Below are 27,973 nucleotides of genomic sequence, written 5' to 3'. Positions count from 1 at the left end.
ACAAACAAACAAAAAGAATGTTTAGAGTTGATACCAAAAGTACAAATCCATAAAAAGAAAAGTCAATAAATTTGACTTCATCAAAATAAAATATTTGTACTCTGTGAACGCCCATGGAAATAAGAGTAAAAGAGAAACTACACACAGAGAAAATATTTGCAAACCACACCTGACAAAGGATTAGTTTCTAGAATACATAAAGAACTCTCAAAACGCACTAGTAAATACAACCAAGCAATCCAATTAAAATATTGGTAAAATACTTGAACAGATATTTCACCAAAGAGAATATACTGATGGCAAGTAAGGACATGAAAAGATATTCAACATCGTCAGCCATCAAGGAAATGCAAATTAAAACCACAATGAGATTTCACTATGCATACCTATCAAATGGCTAAAATAAAACACAGTGATAATAATAAATGCTGACAAGGATGTGTAGAAACTGATCACATACATTGTGCCATGGGAATATAAAATGTTATAACGATTCTGAAAACAGTTTGGCAGTTTCTTTTATTTTTTCTTAGTTTTTTTTCAGTTTGCTTATTTTGAGAGACAGAGAACATGTAAACAGGGAAGAGATGAAGACAGGGAGAGAGAGAATCTGAAGCAAGCTCTGTGTTCTTAGCACAGAGCTCAATGTGGGGCTCAAACTCACGAACTGTGAGATCATGACCTGAGCTGAAATCAAGAGTTGGAAGCTCAACCGACTGAGCCACCCAGGCGCCCCACAGTTTGGCATCGGGCTCTGTGCTGACAGTGCAGAGCCTGCTTGGGATTCTCTGTCTCCCTCTCTCTGCCTCTTCCCCACTCACACTGTCTCTGTCTCTCTCAAAATAAATAAATGGATAACTGAAAAAATGTTTTTAAAAATAATCACACATCTCAAACATAACTCCAGCTGTTGCAGTGAATCTTTTAAAAACTATATTCAAATTTTATTAAATTTTGAATATGTTCAAATCTTATTAAAAATAACAGCCCAGGGGCGCCTGGGTGGCTCAGTCGGTTAAGCAGCCGACTTTGGCTCAGGTCATGATCTCATGGTCCGTGAGTTCGATCCCCGCGTCGGGCTCTGTGCTGACAGCTCAGAGCCGGGAGCCTGTTCTGGACTCTGTGTCTCCCTCTCTCTGACCCTCCCCCATTCGTGCTCTGTCTCTCTCTGTCTCAAAATTAAATAAAAAAAACAAAATTTTTTTAATAAAAAATAAAAAATAACAGCCCAGATTCAGCACTGATGACAAATGATATCTCCTTCCACTGGAAACTATGTGACCGATGTCAGCATTCTCAAATGGAGAGAGACCAATCAGAAAAAAAACACAAAAATTAAGCATCTTAAAATGTGTTAAGGAATCAAGTGGTGGAAAACCAGACACACCTGGGAGCCCAGGTAAATATTGTGTACAACTCTGCAGTCAAATGTAATTTAAAACAGCATTTAAAAGAGGTAAGTACATATCATTTTATTGTTAAAACATTATTCTGTAATTAATTATTTTAGTAAAATAAATGCTTTTTGCTCTCATTTAAAGTATTTAAATTTACACTGTATTTAAAGTTAAAGAAAAGGGGCAGGGAAAATGGTTTCTTAAATGTATTTTAATTCCACTCTTGGCTTAACATGGTCTTTGTCTAAATGCAATTCTGAAAATGCAGGGAGTGTAAAAAGAAAAAAGAAAAACAAACAAATAAGCAGCTAACTGCAATCAAAGGAAAGCACCCAGGGGTGCCTCGGTGGCTCAGTGGGTTAAGCCACCAACTCGGTTTCTGCTGAGGTCATGGTCTCACATTTCAAAGTTGGAGCCCTGATCAGGCTTTGTCCTGAGAGCCCAAAGCCTGCTCAGGATTCTCTCTCTCCCTCTTTCTGTCCCTCCCCTACTTGTTCCCTCCCTCTCTCTCTCTCCCTCTCTCTCTCCCTTTCCGTAAATAAATAAACATAGAAAAAAGAAAAAAAAAAGGAAAGCACCCAATATATGGACTAGGTCATAAACATAACACTGAGGTCACAGCATCCAAAGGAGCAATTCCCTTTAGGTCCTACAGCTTCTCGATGTGTAAGACAAGGGGCCCCAGAAGAAAATGACAACTCCCCATCTGACAGGCACATCACGATATTAAACGTTAAGCCCTCTATGCTCGTCTAGTGACGTACGTCCTAACAGCTCTATGAGACACATACAATTATTCTCAGTCCCACTCCAGGATGAAAAGTACGATACACACGGCTGAGTGATTTTCTCAGGGGAGGTCACACAGTGAAGGAGTGGCAAACCCTAGTAACATGTCTTTAAAATCTAAGCTCTTAGGGGCACCCAGGTGGCTCAGTCGGTTAAGCATCCAACTCTTGATTTCAGCTCAGGTCATGATCTCACAGTTTGTGGGTCCAAACCCCACATCAGGCTCTCCGCTGACAGTGTGGAGCCTGCTTAGGATTCTCTCTCTCCTTCTCTCTCTGCTCCTCCCCCCACTCGCATTCTGTCTCTCTGAAAATAAAAACAAACATTAAAAAAATTATAAAATCTAAGCTTTAGCCACAGGGCTATACAGACTTCTGTGAGGTACTGAACATTATATAAATTTAGAAAGTAGGGGAAAAAGTCTCCAAAATGGAGCAGTGTCCCCACAGAACTTCCCCATGCTGTGGCATCCACAACTAGTATGTGCCATTTGCAAACATTTCCAATTGTCCCTCCAAACCTTTTTCCCTTCCAACTGTAAATGCACTTAGGACCTAAACACCCCTTTTGAAAAGTGTCTCTTTAACAATAATTTTATACCAATTTTACTGTGCTACTGACATCATGGTAGAACTCTGTGTTGAAAATCAAAGTTAATTCAAGCACCCCTACCTGTCCGCAGGGGCTGTGCTCCAGGCCAGCTGCTCCAGACAAGGTGCAGAACTGAACCTTCCCCTCCACCACTGCCCCAGAGTGCTTAATAAAAGCTTTTCAGTGGATCACAAAAAAAACCCCAACAACTCTGAATTAGTATAAATCAGTCTAGTCTAAACTTGTTTATTTATTTGGTATTATGAGACTACTTTTCTGGATAAAATGTATTTACTTATTAAAAATGTATTTAATATTTACTACATATCAGGGGCTGTTCCAGGAAACCAGGAACATACAACGTTCTTGCCTTCCAGCTGCTTAATTTCTCAGTGAGGGGAAAAAAAATCTAACAAGATAACATAAATTCAGATTTTTTAAAATCTTTATTTTTGAGAGAGAGAGAGAGACAAACAGAGCATGAGCAGGGGAGGGGCAGAGAGAGAGGGAGACACAGAATCCGAAGCAGGCCCCAGGTTCTCAGCTGTCAGCATAGAGCCCGACGCGGGGCTTGAACTCATGGACCATGAGATCAAACCTGAGCCAAAGTCAGACACCTAACCGACTGAGCCACCCAGGCACCCCGAATTCAGATTTTTTTTAAAGTGCTTTATAAAAATAAACAGAATCAGGGGGCACCTGAGTGGCTCAGTCAGTTAAGCATCTGACTCTTGATCTCAGCTCAGGTCTTGATTTCAGGGTTGTGAGTTCAAGTCCCACACCAGGCTCTGCACTGGGTGTGGCACCTACTTATAAAAACAAAATAAAACAACAACAAAATAAACAGAATGATACAAAGAGAGTTGTGTATGTGTGTGGGGGCGAGGTACTACTCTGGTTAAAATGACAGGAAATTACAAGTTAAAACTCTTCCTTTTATATCATATTATTCTTTTTGTTCTAATAACATTCAAATTAGTGACCTAAGTATCATTTCTATAGAAATAGGTACAATGTATTTATGGATAAAAGTATTCACCAACATAGTTAATGAAAATAAAAAAGAGAGAATTGACAGAAACTGCCTTTTTCTGCCAGATAAACTCCTATTCATCCTTCAAAACCCAGGTCACACTTCACTACTTCATGCAGCTTTTCCAACAGTCCTCAGATAGGACTCATTATCTGCCCCTCTTCACTGTCTCTGCATTTGCACATGCTTTGCTGTATTCACAGTGCTGGACTAATATGATTTGTTTCCATTTCTGCCTCTCTGATGTGACTGAACTCATTGAGAGATGAGAAATTTGCATCTTATCTTTCCATCTCCTTTGGCTCCGCTTTTGGCATGAAGTACATCCGTGAATGGGAACTACGTTGAATTGTGTTGTTAAAAAGGAATACCTCTTCTCACATAATTTATACCTCTGGCAAAGCACTAGAAAAAAATGAATGACGACAGCCCAAACGTGGTCTCTCCTCCCACCCTGGTGCTCTATCACGCTGGGAAAGTTACTTAGGGATCAGGGATATTGTATCAGGTTTGTCTGACTTGCTACTTTTCCAATGCTGGAGGCCGAATGAAAGGAGAGCATGTACTATTTTTACTCATATTATTTGAATATGCGCTCAAAAAACTCTCATGATGATTTTCGCTACAACTGGTCAGATTCAGATTCATTTAGTGGCTTCAAATTATTTTTTCTCTGCCACTAGCAAAATACGTAGCTAGGCCATTCATTAACCAAGACATCTGAAGGAAAACTGTGGTCACAGAACAATTTTTCACTTTAGTCTCTCATGAGGTTAAGTTCAGATTTCCAAACCAAGAGCTCATTTCCAAGACTGGCTTCAGCTGCATCACTGAAGATTTTTTTTTTTAAGAGTTAACATTATTTTACCAATGGTTCTAAAAAGGGCTTTTCAGTACATAGGCACATTCTGATTCTGGCAATATTCTTGGGGGTGCCATTGTCATCCTCATTTTTCAGAAGAGAAATTGAGGTTCAGAGAGACAAGTGAATGAATCAGTGGTTTCTGCACAGCCAGGGCTGGCTTCCAGGTCTTCCAAAGGTTTGGTCCATGCTACCACCGCCAGAGAAAATGTGCTCACCTAAGGCAACATGGATGGCCACTGGTTACCTGTCACATTAATGTTACAAGTGGTCCCTCTAGCAGGTGAGCAACAGAAGCCTCCTGTCAGCTGTGTTTGCTCACATTAATCAGAGTGAGCTTAGCACTCATATAGTCCAGTCTTGGCAGAGGCTTACCTTTCAGAGCATCCCTGACAGATGTCTGCCCTATCTACGACAGCACCCCTCCATCATTCTCTTCCTTTATTCTGTTTTTATTATTTGTTTGCGGAACTTCTTACTTCCTAGAAGTTTGTTATTTAGTGGAATGGTTAATTTTATGGGCCAGCCTGATGGGTCCGCAGGGTGCCCAGACATTTGGTTGAATGGAACCGAATGTCATTCCGAGTATGTCTGTAAGGGTGTTTCAGGATGAGATTACCATTTGAATCTACAGCCTGCGTACAGTACCTTGCCCTCCCCAATGTGGGTGGTCCTCATCCAATGCACTGAAGACCTGAACAGAACAGAAGACTAAGGGAAAGGGAACGGGGTGGACTCAAACTGCAACACTGGCTCTTTTGGGACCTGGAGCCTAACAGTTTCCCTACTAAAACCTACATTATCAGCTCTCCTGTGTCTCCAGCTTGCTGACTGCAGACCTAGGGACTTCTCAGCCGCCCTAATCATGTGAACCAACTCCTTATAATAAACATAAGGAGATATATAGATATAAATATATCTTTATATCTATCTATCTATCTATCTATCCATCTATTTATCTATAGAGATAAAGAGGGAGAGAGAGATATAGATCTCGATAGGCATTGATGTAGATATATAGTTATTTAGTTATTAAACTTAAATATATATAGTTATTTATTTATTGACTGAGGCAAACAGTTGTCATGATTTCCTTTTTTTACAATAATAAAAAGACTTGCCATTTAGTGACCACTTTCATCAGATGCTTTGTTTGTGTCTTTTCCATTAAAGCCTGATATTCATACTACAAGGCAGGTGTTCTCACTCCATTGAAAAAGAAAGGTTAGAAACTTAGAAAAGTTAAATAATTTGCCCATCATCACACACTGAGCAGCTGGAAAAGCTGAAATTCAAATCCAGGACCGACTCCAAGGGCTGAACCACTTAGCCATTGTGCTATGCAACTCCTTTCACAGAAGAGAAGTATTTGCAAGGAAGGAAGGGGGAAAGGAAGGGAGGACAAAGGAAGGAAGGGAGGGAGGGAGGGAGGGGGGGAAAGAATGTCAAGCCTTGCCACTAAAAAGAACATGACATCAAAGTCATACTGACTTGTCCTATATCCAACCTAGGATGAATGATACCATGACAATTTGCAGGTATGTAAAGCCCAATCCCTGAACCAGAGCCAAAAGAGCATTTCAGCTGTCATTCAGAGCCCTGCATCTTAACAGTAACTGACAATCCCATAAACATCACATTCATTACATTTCTTCTCTGCTCAAAAGCTGTAAGAGACCAGGAGAAGACACTACAGCTGTCTTCAAAAATTTAAATGACTGACATACAAAAGGGGGATTAGGAGTGCTCTGTATGCCCACAGGAGACAGATTCAACTCAATTCAAGAAAGAACTTTTGGGGTGCCTGGGTGGCTCAGTCGGTTAAGGGTCTGGCTTCAGCCCAGATCATGATCTCACGGTCCATGGGTTTGAGCCCTGTGTCAGGCTCTGTGCTGACGGCTGAGAGCCTGGAGCCTGCTTCGGATTCTGTATCTCCCTCTCTCTCTGCCTCTCTTGCATTCGTGCTCTGTCTCTGTCATTCAAAAATAAATAAATGTTAAAAAAAATTTTAAATAGGGGCGCCTGGGTGGCTCAGTCGGTTGAGCGTCCAACTTCGGCTCAGGTCATGATCTCGCGGTTCGTGAGTTCAAGCCCTGCATCAGGCTCTGTGCTGACAGCTCAGAGCCTGGAACCTGCTTTGGATTCTGTGTCTCCCTCTCTCTCTCTGTCCCTCCTCCAATTGTTCATCATCCCCCCCAACACACACCTCAAAAATATATAAATGAACTTAAAAAAAAAGAAAGAAAATACTTTCTAACGGTCAAGATTTCCACAGATACTGCCTTGGGAAAGACAGAGATCCTCCACAGATCTCTGTCAATAAAAGCAGGTGCAGGTCAACCTTCAAAGGCATGACCGAGGAGTCTCAGCCAACCTCTCAACTGATTGACCTAAATGGCTCTCAAAGTACCTCCCAATTCTAAATTTTAAGATTATTTCTTCCCTCCCTCACCTACCAAATTAAACCTAAACTATTCCTTGTACTCTTCAAAACCTTCCATAATTCAAATCCACTTGACCTATCCATATTTATCTCACTCTTCATCCCAATAAAATTACCCTTCTTTCCCCGCAAAACAGTTCCATCTCTGAGACTTTTGCCTCAATTTTTATCTCTCCACTTGCCCCCCACCATTTCTTCCCACTACCTTCTCCAAGCTTTACTTACCCCAATGCAAAATACTTAAAATAGGTTTTACTTCCAGTGAAAATATATGGTCCTTTTAAAATACTTTTATATAGAGTTTACTCTAAAACTTATTTGTACAATTACCTGGTTATTTCCTGATTTTTCCAAGATAATACTGACCCAAGAGAGGCTATTTCACCTTACTATGTTGGTTTAAAAATAAAACTTGCTCAACCTCAGAAGCCAGTGTATTACCTTCTCTTTTATTTTCACCTCTGTAGATAGTACGACATGATCTGGGTATGTGTTTACTTTGGTTGTTGCTTTTCTGAAAAATTGCAATAACTCAATCATCCCTGTAATTCCAATTCATCCATAGAGAACAGATCCTGACATCTTGCAATTTCTAAGGTCGAAACACCTACTCAACAGGACTGCAGGTATAGAAATAAGATGTTTAACACAAAATCCTTAGACAAGAAGGAAGGTATCGATCACATGAGTCCAAGCATTCCTAAGGGGGACAGACTGCCAAAATCTATAGCAGTGCCCATAGTGGTGCCCAATGGAAAAATTGTCTCTGTGTGTGTGTGTGTGTGTGTATATAAATTGTGTGTATATACATTTATATATGTGTGTGTATGTGTGTGTGTGTATACACACACACACATACACACACACACACACACACACACATTACTAGCTCTTAAAAATGAGGACATTTGAAAACTTATTTAAGGAAAAACTATGATTTCTTACCACTGGAGAATTCACAGGCTAAGAATGGTAAAAGTTACTGGAGGCCAACAGCCCACAGACAAGGTGTCAAAATCCTTCTAAAATGGCTTATTAAGTACCGGGGAGGGGAAGACTAAGAAAACTTGAAGTATATTGAGAGGTGAAGCTCATCCCCTTGCCCTCAGGAAATCTTGTCATTTCATGTACAGGTATAACGTACTTTGCAGGTGTTCAATGATTATTTTCTGAGTGACTGATTCTGCCTCGTGTCTCTCTGAATTCCTGAAAACATGAATTGTAATGCTTCACATCAAGGAGAAAAACAGAAATCAACTTTCTGCCTTTTTTGTGAGAAAAACATTCTTTTCATTAACGCAGTTTTTCTTAATCTTCTCCACAGAATTGTGACTCTCCTTTAGTCTCAAAGAAGCCACATCCAAATATTCAACAAATAGTTGTTGATCATATAAGATACTCTGTTGCATTCTGTATGCTATTTTCTCCTTGAAATCAAGACATTAAAATAATAATAATAAAAATAAATGGAAGGGTACCTGGGTGGCTCAGTTGGCTAAGCGTCCGACTCTTGATTTTGGCTCAGGCCATGATCTCATGGTTTGTGGGATTGAGTCCCAAGTCGGGCTCTGTGCTGACAGAGTGGAGCCTGTTAAGGATTCTCTCTCTCCCTCTCTCTCTTCCCTACCCCTTCTCATTGTCTCTCTCTCTTTCTCTCCTCTCCAAATAAATAAATACACTTTTTAAAAAAGGAAATGGAAAATGGGGTAGAACCTGACATTCCTTAAGTGCCCAGGCATGTCATATATGTGCTAGCATTTCATTCTCACAACTAGGCATATGCTTATTTTGACTACTATGCTGCTTTTTCCAGTGAAGAAACTAGGGTTTAGGGAGGTTAATGGAGTAGTCCTCCCTTATCCATGGTCCTCCTTTATCCCTGAGGTCAACTCGGTCTAGGAGCAGACGATCATCCCTCTGAGGTATCATCAGAAGGTCAACAACAGCCTATCACTTCATTACACGTCATCCCCTTCCCTTCATCTCACCACGTGGGAGGCCATGCTATCATCACACATTGTCCCAGGAAGAAAATGAGAACAGGACACCAGGGTAATTTGGAGAGAGAAAGAGAGACCACATTCACAGCACTTTTATGACAATATGTTGTTATAATTGTTCTCTTTTATTAGTAGTTATTGTTGTTGATCTCTTACTGTGCCTAATTTACAAATTAGACTTTATCATAGGTGTGCATATATAGGAAAAAGCATCAGATGTAGAGAGTTCGGTACTGTCTGTGCCTTCAGGCACCCACTGGGGGTATTGGAACACGTCTCCTGCAGATAAGGGCGCACTGCTGTGTGCCTAAGGTTGCAGACCTAGGTAACAAACGAGGGAAGATTTTACATCAAGAGATGTTTGACCACAGAGCTTGTGTGCTGTATTCTAAGTCATAGTGATCTCAGTAAGTAAAAGGGAAAACAAGATGGAAAAAGGAAGGTTCAGTATGGGAAGAAAAAAGTATTCTGATGAAAATGTTTTTTATTTCTTCTCTGAAACCTCAGGCTGGGAAGCAATTCATATCACCTTCTGACGTCTCCTCTGAGCATGTTACGCAGACTCCAGAAACCTATGATGTGTCTAATGCCTCGTGCTTCATAGACTATCTTTGCTTGTTCTGTGCTTCCATGAAATGCTACGAAATGCTTAGAGTGAAGTGAGGAGAAACAGGGCCATAATTATATCACAGCTTTTCTATTACACAGTTGTAACAGATCAGGATTTGTTTTAAAATTAATACAATAATTCTTTTCTTCCTCAAACACAGGTCACCAGTTTATTGAGCAAGCTGAACTGGCTAAACTTCTCAACCTTTTTCTGAATGAATTAATAAATAAAATCACTTAACATCATTTTTTTTTAATTTTTTTTTTTAACGTTTATTTATTTTTGAGACAGAGAGAGACACAGCATGAACGGGGGAGGGGCCGAGAGAGAGGGAGACACAGAATCGGAAGCTGGCTCCAGGCTCTGAGCCATCAGCCCAGAGCCCGACGCGGGGCTCGAACTCGCAGACCGCAAGATCATGACCTGAGCTGAAGTCGGACGCTTAACCAACTGAGCCACCCAGGCGCCCCTTAACATCATTTTTTAAAAAGAGTGGTGGATCTAATATACAAAAAACCCTGAAGAACATACCACAGCACGCAGCTACTTCTCTGTCATTTGCAAATGGCTTCAACCAGTCCCTTCATCCCTCCTCATTCCGATTTTGTCTCTCAAAGTCTTATCTTTGACTCTGGCCAAAGATTCCCCAACACGATTCAGGGTATGGCTATCCACTTATGCTCTTCACAATTCTTTATCTTCTACTTGGTCACTTCTCAAATCCATATATTCTCTTTTTCATAGTCTCTCAATCTCTTCTTCTCTCATTTTTAATATTTCTATGACTTCAGTAATATTGTTTATTTTATAGTCTGTATGTAATCATTCCACAATTGAAACCCCCGGGATTCTGAGACCACCCTTTCTGTGTCTTCTGATGGTTATTCATAGCACATGGTTTACTTCCATGCTTCGCAAGTCTGGATTCTGAGCTCTTCCTTGGCATTGCTGTCTCTGTGGCAATCTTTGGAATGTGAGTCATACATATGTGCCTCAAATGTGATTTTGTGTTTACTTCTGCCAGGTACCCTACTTTTACTAACGCTGAGCAATTTTTTACATTAATCTCTTGAATGGAAGGTTCCCAGAGCATGCGAGGAAGGCAAATTGGAATGCTTAATTTGAACATGGTATGGGCCCATCGTTATGAATTCTCAAGACATTTCCCCCCACTCGGCACAGGCACAGATAGACAGAGGTGCTTCCGCAAATTCTCTCTATGCTTATGAGCAGAGATATTCTAGTCCACCCTAGTGCTGTTGCTGATACACTATATCCACTGTCTAGATAATAGTAATTATAACAATAACGAGAAAGATGAGAAGGAGTCAGAGGATAGTGAAGCACAAGAAGGAAAAGGAGGAGGAAGAGGAAGACCTACAGAGCATGCTCTGGGGGTCAGGCACCCTCCTAAATACTTTAACGCATGAATTCCAGCCCACAACCTAACTCCAGTGTCCAGTTTATGAATGGACCCAATCCATTCCCTCTAATCTCTAAGAGTAAAGATGTAGCCAGCATTAACCTACACACCCCACCCATTCTCCCATACTGTGGCTGATCTTCTCACTCCTGCCTTACCAAAATTCACATCCCCAACAGTCCCACTCCTGTTGAGCTGAACTCAGAATCCTGGGTTCGGCAGATCTAAGACCCAGAATAACTGATGGAAAAGGTGTTAACATTTTCAAATTTATCTCTTAACAGTGAGCCCAGAAATCATGAAACTATTAATGGGAAATAGGTGGTCCTAGTAATAACATACCTTCAGAACAATCGTGAGCCCTGGCTATTGTTCAACCATAATGATGATACCCAAGGCAAAACTGACTCTTCTCCAAGAGTGCTGAGTCCCTGCCAGACTACATGAGTGGACTGAGGGTAGAATCCTTTCAACTGTGATCACTAGTTAAGTCTCAGTGCCTAACTCAGTGCTCAGCACTAAGGGGTAATCACCAAACCTCCTCTATGCATTTATTGTTAAATCAATAACATAAAAGTTTGGTCTGTGATTATATTGATTCATGCAAATTATACATTGCAATCTCAGTAGCAAATACTTATGTAGCACTTACTATGTTCTAGGCACTTCATGCATGCTAACAAATTTAGTCCTCACAACTAAATTTTGGGAGTTGTCATGTTTCAGATTTTAAGAGGTCAAATGTGATTGTAGGAGAAGTAGGATCCACTGAAGGTTTATACATAAGAGCACATCCTATGCAATTCTTTTTTTTTTAAGTTTATTTATTTATTTTGAGAGAGAGAAAGAGAGCATGCATGAGAGAAAGAGTGGGGGAAGGGCAGAGAGAAAGGGAGAGAGAGAATCCCAAGCAGCTCTGCCCTGTCAGTGCAGAGCTCGATGTGGGGCTCTATCTCACAAACATGACCTGAGCCAAGATCAAGAGTCAGATGCTTAACCAGCTGAGCCACCCAGGTACCCCATCCTATGCAATTCTTATTGAAAATACCAACACAGACCAGCACTCCTCAGAAAAGCAATAAATTACTCAGTTCATCAAGTGATTCTGTTCCAGCACATTCAAAAGCAAGGAACAGCGATCATTTTATGAAAAGGGCAGGGTAGAAAATCTTTTAGTCTTTGCAGGTCCTATGATACTTGTTCTATCTGCTTAACTCTGGTTTTGCGGGAAAGCAGCTATAGACCGTATGTAAAAGATTGAGCATAGCTGTATGCCAATAAACCCTTATACGGTGTAAGAAAACAGAGGATGCACTTGGACTGCGAGCCATAGTTTGCCAATTGTTGGAAGAGTAACTTGTGCTCAGCTCATATTTTTTCCTAAGAAAAAAAAAGACTTTACCTTTATCTTCTCATTGTAAAAAACTTAAAATATTTTTTTTTATTAAAAGAAAACAAAGAGGGTCAGATCCTTTAAAAACCATTAAAAGCGGGGGAAAAATTTTATGTGACTTTTCCTATCTGTTTCATAATCTTTTTCAGTTGGGCTCTGCATTCTTGTTCAAAACACCAAAAATAACTGAAGAAAGCTGTTTGGACAATGGAGAAATAGCTGTTGAGGCGAAAATGCCAATATTATGCTTAAAGGCAAATACCACTTTTGTTTGGGAGTTTGCTTTGGATTATTGAAGAAACGTACAGTAGATTGAAAACACGTAACTATTTCACTGCACAGCAACTTCTGTTAAGGCTCTCAACCCTTGAAACTAAAATTCTAAATTATGTGAAATATGTCTGATTGTATCTTAGCCACTATCAATGTCAACTCTTGTACCAAAAATTGTAGACCATAAATAGAACAAACAGCAACACAGTTCAACGTGAATTCTTGGGGCTAGCACATTTAGAAGAGGGGCTGTGGCAAGTGGTACATTAACACTTGGGTGGGGAAGGCCTTCTGGTTGCCAGTGGGCCCCATGAACGCTCCTCCTCAATCTCCTGGAAGCCCTAACTCTGGCCTGGACTGTCACCACTGTTTACAATTTATGTCTTAAGACAATTCTCCACAGCCAGTGCCCTCAGAATCCACACTGTCTCTGCACACACCTCACAGGAGCCCCTGCCTAAAAGAGGAAGCCATCTTTGTTTCCACAAAACTGCTGAGAGTGTTTGCCTTAGCCCACGTCCTGATCACTGCAGTAAAGACCTTGAAACAGCTTCTGCCTGACAGTGGGCTAAGGGAAGGTCCTTCCATAATCATGTTTAGTGAGTAAAGCAAATGCTTTGCTGAAGGACCAGTCCTCCAGATGTTCATTTACAGTTATCAAAACATGTGTCCACATTACTCTTACTGTTTCATTGTCCATTTTCCTGTATTTAATTCACTTCATTTAATCCTTGATTTCAGAAGGGCAGGAGGAAGGGGAATCAGGGGAAAAAATGAAGAACTTAGGATATTTAGTAATATCTAGTTATACCTAAATTCTGGGACCAACTCTAATCCATGGATGGAAGACAGATCTCACCTTGAGTGCCATTCTTTAAGCACTGCATGGTGAAGAATGCTAAGCTAAAACTCAGCTAAGAGCTTACATGTAGAATCCTCCATAAAAATATTTACAAATCTCTCTTTTCAAAAATAAATAGGAAAGACAAATCCAAAACTAATGAGTTTGGTTACTTAGAAGGGGTGAGTAAAGCTAGGTAGATGAAAAAAGGGGACTGATACTTCTTTTGAGCGTTACCTTTTGTATATATTTTTTTTTTTTGCTCTTGGAACCACATTAGTGTTTTACATACTCATAAATTAACCTAGCTGTATTAAAAATGAATAACAAAACCACAGTGAATAGGGAAGAAAAGAACTAACCTAAGATCCTTTTGAACACAGATGTTTGTTTTATTGTAGACCCACACTAAAGGCAAATATTGAACTCTAATTAACAGATATTTTTTACAGTGTGTATAGATTAGAAATTCTAAAATGACTTTTATGACTGAGCATATAAGCAGATATATTTAAGATTTTGGGAGCCATGTTTCCCAAATCCCTTGCAAAGGGATTATAAATATGGAAAGGGGAGGGGCTAGAATGAACCCCGTGATATCAGTCTAAAGTAGATACAAGTTGTAGCTTTAAGACAGATGATAGATAAACAGAGGAGTGTGTGTGTGCAGTGCATGTGTACTCTCAGCTAAGAGGACCTAGAGACAATAACAACCTAGAAGCAATGAGCACATCTAGTGCCCACATCTTGGTATCTAAATACCATTCTATGAAAAGAAACCAGAATTTCTTGAATTACTGATTGATTTCAGAGCAGGACAGAAAAAAATACAAGAAGACTCTGCAATGTAAGGTTGGTGCCATAAAGTAAGAAAAGCTTAAAGAATGATAGGCATAGACCACAGCTTGAAATAGCTCCCACTGAACAAATCTGGAAGAATTTGAGCATCAAAATAAATAATGATAGCAATGGATTTTAATCCATCCCATAAAATAAGAATCCATGAGTCCATTTTGATACAAATAGACAAATATATGTGGGCAAAGGGAAAGACAGCCCTTACAGTAGAAAGCCAGCTAATACATGTAAACAATGGAGTGCAGAAAATTACCATTTTTATAAACACTATAGTAGTAACTGATTGAGGCAAGAATCATCAATGAATGTTAAAACAAGTGCGTAAAAATTTAATGAGAAAAGCAACATATGCATAGTCTCAAAAATCTCTTCTCACAAATTATTTATTGTAATGAGAAATATATATCTGATAGATTTCATATCAACCAGGAATTTGCAAGTCAAGAAGTTCAGCTTGAATACTCATATAAGAACAAGACCTTGCATGCATTCTATGTGGGCGGTTGAAATTGATACTTCCCAAGTAAAGGAAGCACCCTCAAAAGGCTATACCCTTAGTGAAATGATGGACGAGAAAAATATCTACTTTCCAGCAAGGGCAATAACAAAGAGTTTGTATTGGCCTAAGCTCTATGTGGAAGAAAAGTGTCTCTCCTATGAATTTGTAACCATGGACAAATTCTGAGTGTTCTAAGACAAGAAATTAACATAAATAGTTACTACCCAAGGGTACCTCTCTGGAAAGGCACACCCCTAAACCATACTGTGAAGAATTCCCACAAATGAGCTCACAAACCAACGTGACACATCAAACAAGAAAACAAGCACCATGAATGAAAACCAGCATAAAAAAAGAAAAGAAGAATTTAGCTCCAAAATACTTTAGGTAATATAATTATTGGGCTCAGAATATAAAAGAAACATTTTTGAAATATTGTAATAATTCGGGGCGCCTGGGTGGTTCAGTCAGTTAAGAGTCTGACAGTTGGTTTCAGCTCAGGTCATGATCTCATGATTCATGGGTTCAAGCCCTGCATTGGGCTCTGGGCTGGTGGTGCAGAGCCTGCTTGGGATTCTCTCTTTCCCTCTGTCTCTGCCCCTCCCCTGCTCATGCTCTCTCTCTGTCTCAAAATAAATAAACTTACAAAAAAATTTTTAAAGAAATATTGTAATAATTTTTAAAGCACTAAAATAGAACAAAGTACCATAAAAATTATTAGCAAATTTATTAAAGAACTAAATACAATTTCTAGAAATGAAAGATTTATTCATTGGAAAGTACACATTAAAAAGCAGATTTGAAAAAGGAAAAGAGATAATTAGTGCACTATTAGAAAGGCAAAGGAAGTTATCCAAAATGTCACTGATAAAATCACAGAGGCAGAAAACATGAAAATGAAGAGATACAGATCATTGGAGGAGACTATCTATGATAAATCTAATTTAAATACAGAGAAAGAGAGGAGAGAAAAAGGAATAGATAACTGAGAAAAAAATTTTTGAAGCACTAAACGTTAAGTAGTTTTCAAAGCTGGTGAAAGATAGAGCTCTTAGTTCTGGGAGCACAAAGAAATCTGTAACTAGGTTATTATAGTGAAACAATAGAACACCAAAGAAAAAGGGCAGAATGTCTGAAAGGCATCTGGAGAGAAAAGAGAAACTACCTGAAAAGGAATAATATTTAGACTAACAACAGGCTTGTCAAAAACAGGAGCCAGAAGATAGTGACACATCTTCTAAATAACCAGAGACGACAGCTAATCTTTCAACACCAAGTGGGAGGTGAACATATTTTTGTATGAATAAAATCGAGTTTACCAACAGAGATCCTCTCTCTGTATCAGAGATACAAGATGGAATGATGAGCAAATAAATTCATAAACATGGGAAATCTTGATATCTGGACAAACCCTGACTGTTAAAATAATAATTACTTTAAACTGCATACTTCATGAGGCAAAAAAAGAAGCTAAATTTAATGTATCTGCCTTGAGTGGTGTAAAATACAGGAGATGGATAGTTGAAGCTAAAGTATTACAGAATTTTGTATTGGTTAGGAAAGAGTAAAGATATAGATTAGTTTTAGCTTTTGGTTTTATATGTATGTTAAAATTTAATTATAACCATACAAAAAATACAAAAGGACTTTAAGTCCAGCAGAGGGGGAAAATGTATTTAAAAAAAAACAAGAAAAAAAAATTGGGGGCACTCAGGTGGCTCTGTCAATTGAGTGTCCAACTCCTGATTTCAGTTCCGGTCATGATCTCACAGTTTGTGAGTTCGAGCCCCATGTTGAGCTCTGTGCTGACGGCTCAGAGCCTGGAGCCTGATTCAGATTCTGTGTCTCCCTCTCTCTCTGCCCCTCTCCTGCTTGCTCTCTCTCTCTCTCAAAAATCAATAAACATTAAAAAAAAAAAAAAAAGGAAAAGAATTTAGTATAACCAGTATGAATCACTCAAACTTAAGGCAAAGGCAGGCTTTGAATTCAGGGAGGTAAATGGCATGCTGATGCAATTTGCCACTAGGCTGTCATACCTCCTAGATGTAGTCACATGGAAAGTTTTGTCAATGCACAGAATAAGAAATACAATATGGCAGGCTCTGCATATGTGTCCGTATATTCACAGAAAAGTGACTGAAAAGTCATATGCCAAAGCATGAAAATAAACACTGAGTGTTTACTGCTGGGTGACAATACTTTTTATCCATTAGTATTCTACATTTTTAGTAGACCATTTACGTATCTTTGCATTCAGTGAATCTTTACTTAGATGCCTGTTACGTATCAGAAATTACTAGATACTCAGTTCTAGATACTGAGGAGTCAGTGAGGAGCAAAAACAGACAAATGGTTGTTCTCTCAGATCTTACAGTCTAGTGGAAAAGACATTCAAATTATAAGTAAATATTAAAAAAAACAAAGTATAAGTAAATATAAAATGCTATGAAGGAAAGCTAGTTGTTGTATGAGGGCATGTGAAGAAGGAGATCAAACTGAGCTTTGCAGGAAGAAGAGGACGTATTTAAGCAGCATAGTGATGGGGAGAGTATCTCATGCAGACAGTGCAGCAGAGAGAGACCAGATCTTTAAAGGATCTGAAAGAGAGCCGGCAGGGCTAGAAAGCAGTGAGCTGTTAGATGAGGAAGGAGAGGAAGATACAGGTAGGTTCCAAGGGTAGGCAGGGCTTGGAGGTCTAGTTAAAAATTCTGGCCTGTATCCTAAGAGCAGTTGGAAGCCACTGAATGGGTTTTAAGATGTGTGTGGGGAGAGCATAAGTTCAGATTTGTTTTTGAAAAGATTGCTCAAACTTCTGGGTAGAAAACAAATAGAGATTTTGCTAAATAATCCTGTACACCAGAAAAGAAATGGCAGTTGACATGGAAAGAAACGAACAGATTCTGTCAGTATTTCAATAAACAAAAAAATTCACAAGAACCTGGTGATGTACTAAAGACGGAGAGGAAATGAGAGAAAAGTGCTGACAGTTTCTACAAGTGAGGAAGGCAGGAGTGACATGGGGATGAAGGAGAGTTCCATATCAGATCTGCACTCTTCTGATGGGGCGACGGCCAGGTATGTGTGTATTGCTTGTGTTATTAAAACTCAACTGCCAAAATAAGCAAATAAAAAAAATAATCTGACCTTCTTCTGGTGGAGATGGTTTGTTCCCATTTCCTTTATCCACAATCTTGACTCTGGGTTTTGGATCCTTTCTTTTTTCCAAATCTTTAACTGGAAGGAAAGTAGAAACACAGCAACATGTTATGTTAATGTCTGAAAGAAAATATTCAGTGAGTTTTACCAAAACCTTTGCAAGTATTGAGAGTATTAAGTAGAAATTAGCTCCATGGTAGAATTCCACTCCCAAAGATTAGAACTGCTATTTTATTTTAACCTTGTCATGGGAAGGTGTGGAAAACACCTAAGGAATTACTTTGGTCAAGGACTCATTATGGGCAGCTGTATCTAATAAATTCAACCTTTCATCAACTGCTATGAAATCAGCATGATTATTCCCATTTTGTACATGAGGGAACAAAGGACTAAGTAATTAAAACATATTTCATAAAACCGGAAAGTGTTGGCTTAGGATTCAAGCCAAGTCTTCTGGTCTCTGAACAAGGTCAGTGAGTTGGCCTTTGTTCTAGGAAGATCATGTCCAGAAATATCTTCATTTGGAGTTGGGCTATCTGCGATAGAAGGTGGAGAATCCAAAATAATTTCCTTTCAAACTTAAAAAAAAGTGTCCCTACTAATAAATAGTAGTATTTCTTTGTCAATTTCAGTATAAAATTAATACTGAATTAATTAATACATCTGTACCAATCTACTCCCTCATAGCTTCACTTTCCACTGCTTGAAACTCCACAGCCATTTCCTGCTATTGCTTGGCACGTTCACTTGCTTGAGTCAGTCAAGACCACCACCAATGGTGATGGTTTCTGCACAAATAAAACCCCCATGAAAAGGCAGAAGCTATCTTATGATGAGATACTTCATTTAATTGTTGCATTCACTTCAAAGAAATCAGCAAATTTATTGCACCGTGGACTATGGAGGGGAAGGAATGCTTTTCTCCGAACCATTATTCCTGCTTTCTCTAAGGTGTTATTCCATTAATGCTATCTCTATCATTCCTTCCTCTCCTCCTCTTCTTTCTACTGGCTTCAATCCCTTTGCTGAAAGAGTTTGAGACTTGCCAACTGCCAAGGTCATGTTGCTCTAGTTCTGTTATTTGTTTCCTTAGAAACCTTCCTTGGCTTTCTGGTACCCTAGAGGTTAAATTCCAAGATTAAAAATAAAAATAAAAATAAAAATAAAAAACAGTACAAGATGCCTTGATCCTGCCATTCCCACTGAACCTTTAATTTTCTAAATCCTTTTTTTTTTTTTTTTTTAGACCTCACTCTCTGGCTTTTTTATGAGTTTTGGCCACTTTGGAACACCCCCTTCTGTAAATTCTTCTCCTTGTGAGTTTTTACAAAGGCACTATCCTGGATTTTCTTGTACTCCTCAGACCCCTCCTTTACATTCTCATTTTTTGGCTCCTTTTTCTGTTTTCCATTCCTGAAACATGATCATATACTAAAGTTGCCTTGCATCTCCGTACAGCCCGCCTACACTTTTATCATCCCACAAGTGTAATGCTCACCCTCCTGTGGAAATTTTCCAAATCTACATCTTCAACCCCACCCACCCATAGGCCATGGCCTCAAATTGCTTACATTCTGTAAAAGAAGGCTGCAACTTTAATGTGGGAACAATTGTGCCGAGTAGTGATAGAAGCAGAAATAGATCTGGCAAAGAATAATTCCAGAGGTGGAGACTCATGGAAACTTCACAGAGAAGGTGACATTTAAGCCAGACTTGGAAAGATGAAAAGATGAACACAATTTTGTAGGCAGAGATTAACAAAATGTCATTCCAAAATGACAGGAAAATGGTGGCCAAAAAGAAAGTTTGCCAAATAGAGCCATAAACCATTCTGATCTATATCTATATCATCTATATCATCTATATCTATCTATCTATCTATCTATCTATCTATCTATCTATCTATCTATCTATAGCAGTCATCTTTCAATTTTGCCCTTAGGTTACATATAAGATGTAATACATATGTCATACCAAGCTGCTGTCTTCCTCATGCAGGAGGCAGACTAAATTGGAAAACAGACTGTCATAAGCAAAGTGGCATTAATCATAACAACAGCAACCTTGCCTCTAGTATGTGCTGAAGTGAGTTAATCCACACAGTAATAGGCATATATCATTACTCCCATTTGCTGAAAACTGAGGCCATGCTTGATTTGCTTGGCCAAATATACACACCAAATCAGACATGCTTTTCTATCTTCAAACTCCAAATATTGTTTCTCATGCTTCCCTGTGTTCAGAAGATGGACTCATGAGGACCTCAAGTCTCTACACTAATTATAAACCCATATGCACAGCATTTGTCTGGATCATCATTTTCTTGGACCCAACCATGAAAGTCTTCCAGGGAGGGGAGACCAGACTAATAGCTCCATTTCACAAGGAGCAAAACAAAAAAGAAAACCAACCAAAGTTATTTTAATTTCATTGTTACAAACTTTTATTTGGGAAGAACTAATCCCTCCAGCTTGACAATAAAAACAATGCAGCTAAGAAATATATATGCTTACATATAAGTTATCCCACTAGTCTTAGTTAGACTGTCTCACTAAGATTATTTCAGTTTAAGCAAGCTGAAAACTGCATTTCCTTCCTTTAAAATGTTTATTTTGAGAGAGAGAGAGAGAGAGATTGAGTGCATGAGCAGGCAAGGAGCAGAAAGAGAGGGAGAGAGAGAATCTCAACCAGGCTCTGTGCTGTCAGTGCTGAGCCTGATGTGGGGCTCGATCCCAGAATCTTGAGATCATGATCTGAGCCAAAATCAGGAGTCAGACACTCAACTGACTGAGTCATCCAGGGACCCCTAACTGCATTTCCTTTTGTGTTTTGAGGAAATAGCTATTGGGAAAGCTTTCTAAGGTCACCTGTTTCTTACGCTGCTCAATCAGCGGAACTATCTGAAATAATCAATCGCAGTAACTTCAGCCTAAAATAAAATGTCTCCTTGTCTTTTTACTGCTTCTCACAAATTTTAAGAAGTGTTATTTTGCTTACTCGGAATGTCCAAGGCCAGAAACTGAAGTACGGTGCCATAAAGGGAGACAGAGACTGATTTATATGGAAAATAACATAAAAACCTTTTCCAGAGGCTCCAGACAATGTGAATCTCAAAAGAATGGCATGTTGAAACATCTCCCTGTCCTATTGACAGGTGGATTTACCAAATGTCTTTATTCAGAAGTTTTAAGAGGTAGCTGGTTTAAAAAGTTTTTTTTTAATAAAAAAAAAATCACAAAATACATGTCCTAAAACATTACTTAGAAGAGGAAGGAAAAAAAGAAAAAGGAAAGAGGGGCAGAAAATCCAGATAGAACACTGCTACACACAGAGTTCTAGAAACCACAGCCTCCCAGATTTGTGGATTAATCTAATGGCATGATTTTAAAAGCTATTGTTATTTGAAATGTCTAGATTTGCTTCAAAATTAGGGCAGAGTGGTGGGGTGGGGGGATAATACATGAAACAAGACTGGCCATGAATGGCTCACTGCTGAAGTGACTGACGGACGGATACTTAGGGATTTATTATACTATCCTGATTTTTTTTTAATTTTTTTTTAACGTTTATTTATTTTTGAGACAGAGAGAGACAGAGCATGAACGGGGGAGGGGCAGAGAGAGAGGGAGACACAGAATCGGAAGCAGGCTCCAGGCTCTGAGCCATCAGCCCAGAGCCCGACGCGGGGCTTGAACTCACGGACCGCGAGATCGTGACCTGAGCTGAAGTCGGACGCTTAACCGACTGAGCCACCCAGGCGCCCCTATACTATCCTGATTTTTAAAATGTTTCAAATTATCCTTTAATAAGTTGGATTTTTTAAAGAGTCTATATTAACAATGAAGTAGCACAGAAAGTTAACTAGGACAGGCCTCTTCTGTTTGCATTCACCATACACAAAACTTTCCCGTCCACATTTAAACGGCCCCTCCCAGGAAGAGGGAGTTGCTGTGGTCTCTGATCATGAGAATATAAGGTCACAGGGGAAGGGATCTGCCATGTTCCCAGTGCCTAAAATAGGGCCTGACACTTAGTAGTCATGCAGTATATATTTGGTAAATAAAAAAAAAAACAGTGAATGAATGAATGAATGAATGAATGAGTATCTTCCTGAAAGAAGAATCACTGTCTGTATGAACAACTTTTAAACTCAGTATAAGGAAAGGCTTTCTAATGCACACACGGATTGGGCTACCTCGGAGCTTTCTCTCCTGCTTAGAATATCCCTGCAGGCCCTGCCTTTCCCTGTCTGCCCAACTTACTATTTGAGAACTGTCTCAAATACGAAGCCATCCCCCGTCCCCTAGCCCATTATTGGGGCAGAGAGATCACCTCCCTTCACAGAGCCCTGAATGTATGTCTCTAGCCAATACTTACCATATTCACAAGTCTGTTTGTCATAGGACTTGGCACGTAACAGGCCAATGATAAAAATCAGCTGATTAATTATTAGAAAAAGTTAAATTCCTTATTGTATAGACTGTTTACACAGAGGCTGGACTGGCATTTGTTAGGGCTACTATAAAGAAGGTACAGGCATCATCTATTGAGTCACTCAGTAAGTATTTATTGAGCACCTGCTACGTGCTGGGTAGATGAGTTGTCTGGGTAAGGTTCAGGGAACAGTGTTCGGAGGAGCATTTGAAAAGTAAAAATTAGGGGCACCTGGGTGGTTCAGTTGCTTAAGCGTCTGACTTTGGCTTAGGTCATGATCTCGTGGTTCGTGGGTTCGAGCCCCACATCGGGCTCTGTGCTGACAGCTCAGAGCCTGGAGCCTGCTTTGGATTCTGTGTCTCCCTCTCTCTCTGCCCCTCTCCTGCTCGTGCTCTCTCTCTCTCTCTCTCAAAAATAAACAAACATTAAAAAAAAAAAGTGTGATGTAACTTTAAAAAAAAGTAAAAATTAACGGATTTAAGTAGGCATGCAGTGAAATGGGTAAAGGGAGAAGCAGAGGTGCATCAGTGACAGGAACTCATGGAAGATTGTACTAAATGATTTCAAGATCTCCTCAAATCGAAACAATCCAATTTTAACCTATTACAATGTTTACTATAGGCAAACTCAGAGCTGGAACAGAGTCCCATGCTGACACTTTCAGAACTGTAAATACGTACTTCTGAATTGGCCTTGGGCTGGCTTGCTTTCTTTGTCTTTATTGTATGCAATAATTTGAACCGAATAATTCTGGTCTGGCATAAGACCTTGAATAATTGCTTTAGTTGCAGTGTTCTGGAGATTCAATTGATTGGTTTTTCCACCTATAATAAAACAGAAAGATAAATCAGTACTAAGAAACAGGTTAACTGTATACATTAAGAAAATTTATTAATCAAGCAATCAAGACATTTAAAAATATATACAATGGTGCATATGTACATTGCACTTAACTTTAATATATTGTTCCTCCTCATTCTTAGCTCTACTCTTTGTATAACTTAAACAGTTGTCTAAATAGGACAAAACACATTCAGAAAAATCATTCATCACAATGCATTATTGCTTTTATATGCTAGGGAAAGTCATAGTACAGGATCAGAAGACAGTAAGCCCTTCCCATCAGATATATTCTTCAAGGAAAGAATTCCACTTAAAAGTGCAGGGAAAGGTATGGGCAGACTGAATGTCATTGTCTACAGTGGAATTTTTGCTATAGTCTCTCTAAACTGAGTCAGAGCATCCCTGAAGCACTAGCAATTTAATTATCTCAAATCTGAGCATAACTGGCTCAGGATGTTGATGGAACCAATCATTGCCTGGCTACTTAAAAGTTAGCTTGGTTCATGAAAAGATTTCAAACCTCCATGATCTCTCCATCAAATTAGACTAACATCTAAGGCTTTCTTGGAAATACTGTTGATTGAATATTCAACTTTTATGCAAAATTCCAAAGATAGCTTTCTTTTCTGATTTCTAATAGCAGTTACTAAGTCTGAGAAAGGAGAAATTTAAAACCTCTGCCTCACTAACACTAATAGCAAAAAGCATCTGAAATTTGCTGAATGAATTAAACATAACACAGATTATAATAAATTTTAATCATATTCTCATAAAATTAATGATGTTATGTCTGAAATCTGAAACCTTTCTCTTGCCGAAACCCATTTCTTTAAATGCATTTATGTCCGAGATGTTAAACCTGGTTTCACAAAGTTCTATTGCTTAAAACTCATCTCCTACAAATACTTACAAATAAATCTTTCTTAATTTGTGCATCACTAAAAAAAAAAAAAAAGTGTCTTAGGATACTTTGTATTAGAGCCCCACTCTGAGAGGCATAGGGTGTATTATTTTACTAAAGGCCTTGAGAATCTTGCAATAAAAAAGCTTTAAACTCTTTAAGACAGGAGTTCTTAACTTTATTTGACCATTAAACCATTAGGTTGTATTAAGAGCTGTAGCATCTTTCAGATTACCATGGACCATGCTTTGGGAAAGACTGATATAAACAATACTTGGAACATCTCTTGCAGTGTTCAAATGTCTGCATTTTGTGTCTAGACGCATTTATTACTCTCTTTATTTACTCTGTTTATGTTTTATCAAGGAGATACCAGAGTGTCGACACTGTGTTATTGGCTTGGGTCACGGCAGCAAGGACATGGGGTCACTGGAGAAAATGTAACAAGTATTCATGAAGAAATCATTTGCTTTCATTCTCAATTTTTAGTTTGTCTCTGGAGGTGTTTAAGCAAGAGCTGGAGGTCTGCTTTGTGGGTATGTTGTGGTGGAGGGGATTGAAAGATCTGGCTGAGCTTTGGTTCCAAAGCTACACAAGTCACTTCCAAGACTCCCTGATTCCTTTATGACAACTACGTGAGGTACTCAATAGTTTAGTATTATCAGCAATTAATCAGGTAGTTAAAACACTGATAACCTGAAGGAAACAAACAAACAAAAAAAGAATAACCTTTCAAGATCCAATATGGGAAATTCTCAGAGGTACCGCAAATTGGAAACTTGTATTTTGACCTTTAAAGTCATGATGTTTAAGAATCTCTTTAACTTGAATTTCCCATGAGGACTTATTTTAGAATGTAAACTGCCGTTTTCAGAAGTCAAAGTTATTTCAAAAGTGGGCCATGCTTCAAAATGAAAATTCTGAACCAGGCTTGAGAATGAAATACTGTTTTCTGCAAGTGAATCACTTCTGTGGGCCACCATGGGAAAAGTTGGCATCGGTAACACTGAACCAAGAATCATTCTAAGGAGCCTATGGGTAATATTTGTTAGTAGAAGAAGGTTCTTTTTTAGTAGTGGCCGAGCAAGAAACCAGGTGTTTCATCTGCTTGTTTTAAATCCACCACTGGGTAAAATGTCCACAACTATGAACAACAGAGCATCTGTTGACCTCATTAAATGAGTTGCAGAAAGGTGTCTAACAGCAAGGAGTCCAGGTTCTTATAAATCTCTTTATCACCAATAGAGAGGAAAAAATTATACTTATGTAAATATATATTATACAGATGTGTTATATGAAATATTTGTTATGTACTATGTGAAAATGTATCCTAGGAAAGGAACTGAGGTCTGAGAGACGTACTCAAGATCATCTTTAAATCAATCATGGGTTAATATGATTGAGCTCCTACTATTTGGCAGTCACTCTTTTAAGTGCTTGGCATTTATAAATTAATTTAGTCCTTACAACAAGTGTTTCCCAAATTTAATACGCATAGGAATCCTCTGTGAGTCTTGGTAAAAATTAGATGCCAGTTCAGTAAGTGGGGGGTGGGGACCAATAGTCTGCACTTGCTCTCAACTGATGCTTCTGCTGCTGATTCCCAGAGCACATTTTGAGTGCTTCCAAGCCTTACAACAACTCCATGAGGTGAGTACTAATGCTGTTTGTGCATCTTGTGTAAGAAGAAACTGAGGAACTGAGAGACTGAATAACTTGCCCACATGACATCTTACGCCCCACAGAACCAAGTTCTAAAAGCAAGCAGTCTGTTTTCTTGATCCCTTCTTTGTCTCCATGACCACCATGTGGCAGTGGAGATTCCTCCACATACTCTGTATTATTTTAGTTGATCAGATGTGTACAGTAAAAACATAAAATAGAAGAAAAAAGTCAACCAAAATTTAATGTATAAAAATTTACATAACTACTTTATCTTCATGATCAATAAATTTAACTTTTGTCTTTCCTGTTTTAACGTATCACTTATTTTTATAATGTATAGTTTTTATAATTTTAATGTGTAATTGCTGAATAATATACTATCAAGTTAATTAATCATAATTTACTCAGCTGGTCACAACCGTCGGCCTTCCAGATGTATTGGACTTTTTTTTAAGTGTCAACACACCAAAAATATTCATCCTATGTCAAAACAGAAGTGGTGAAGATTTTAATCCGGAAACTTCTCCTGCGGAGAATTATGGTGAGCTCAATAGTGACTCTCTAGACTTTAGGAACATTATTTCCTTGATTAGAGGGTGAGATTTCAAGTTCAAATATTAAATTAAAAAGAAAACTTTCAAAAAATCCTCTTACAAATGATTTTAAAGCAACACTCAGTATTTCACATTTTTAGTTATCTATGTGTAAAAAGTTGCTAATACTCCACAAAATACAAACAGCCCTATTTTACCTGAAGCTGGAGTCACAAGAAGTTTGTATCCACCAAATTTTCCCCTTGGAGCCTTCCATGAAATCTGTATACTGTCCTGAGATAATACATTATATCGTAACCTTGTGGGTGGAGCCACTGAGAAAGAAAAACAAAAAATTGCTTAAGTATTGAAACATTTAAGTTTCCATTAGTTAAACTGAAGAGTCAAAGTAATGAAATCAAAATATATGACTTCATCAACCTCAAAATATGCTCTTTCTATAACCCCATTAATGAATTGATCGGTTTGCACAATGATACAAACCCAAGAGTATCTATTTCTTAAGAGATAAGCATTTGTCAAATAGTATTGACCTTATGACAAAAAACTGTGACTTAGGATTAAAATTTAATAATCTGGTCGACTTTAAACTGAAGGCAATCTTGCAAAATGTGTTCATTATGTTACAAACATTGTGTGTGTGTGTGTGTGTGTGTGTCCCTACTTGGAACATGTGAGCTTTTATAATCTAGTCTCCTGGGGCCTGTTTCATGCCTTCAGGTTTTTTACTTTCATAATCCAATATATTTTATGATAAGGTCATTTAAGAAGGCTATCATGGACATATTAGAGTAATAAGATCTTCATTTAAAAACATCTGAGAAAGAGATTAAAAGGGACCAAAATAAAAAAGACCAATAAAAGATGATTATGTTTTATAAACTTTGATCCATTCTTGAAATTTGGCTGATTTGTATCTTTTGGCAAGACCCATAGCACATGGTCATGAATCATCCCAGTATATTTAATCTTTTCTGATAGTTCACACAATGGGTACGTCTATATTACTTTTTACGTATGTCATTCAAACTTCAAAACATGTTTTTGGAACCCTACTATCAGTGTCCCAGAATTTCAAAAGAAATCCTTTAAGAAGAAGATTTTAATGATATAATATCGAAATTAGTTTGTCAAAAAAGAAAAGTTAATGTGTAACAGAAAAGTTAGCACTTACTACCCATTTTTATGCCCTGCTTTTCTTTCTCGCTTGAGAAAACACAGAGGGGAGGAAATAAACATTCTCTTTCACAGGGATGTAGCATGACATGGAGTTTGGGCACAAATTTGATTCTAGTTCTGTCACTTATTAGATAAAGAACCTTGAGTAAGTGATTGTTTCTTCCAAAGCCTTCTTTTTAGAAAAGGTGACAGCAATACTTTCTGCACAACACGGATGGCAGTAGACAAT

The 27,973-nt window shown here is 38.5% G+C and overlaps 1 protein-coding gene across 5 annotated transcripts in view; it reads right to left on the bottom strand.

Annotated features, from left to right (window-relative positions):
* The window catches only part of COL14A1 (collagen type XIV alpha 1 chain), a 211,852-nt gene that overhangs the window by 162,531 nt on the left and 21,348 nt on the right, over positions 1 to 27,973 (bottom strand). For all 5 annotated transcript variants that reach the window (XM_058698926.1, XM_058698929.1, XM_058698925.1 and 2 more), the window contains exons 3-5: positions 26,763 to 26,879; positions 23,283 to 23,426; positions 18,157 to 18,246 (exon numbers count right to left, since the gene is read on the bottom strand). In XM_058698926.1, the coding sequence (XP_058554909.1) occupies positions 18,157 to 18,246; positions 23,283 to 23,426; positions 26,763 to 26,879 (351 nt within the window). The remainder of the gene's footprint in view (positions 1 to 18,156; positions 18,247 to 23,282; positions 23,427 to 26,762; positions 26,880 to 27,973) is intronic.

This window comes from Neofelis nebulosa, chromosome 14 (genome assembly GCF_028018385.1).
Source record: "Neofelis nebulosa isolate mNeoNeb1 chromosome 14, mNeoNeb1.pri, whole genome shotgun sequence".
NCBI lineage: Eukaryota > Metazoa > Chordata > Mammalia > Carnivora > Felidae > Neofelis > Neofelis nebulosa.
This window is presented reverse-complemented; position numbering and strand designations above follow the sequence as displayed.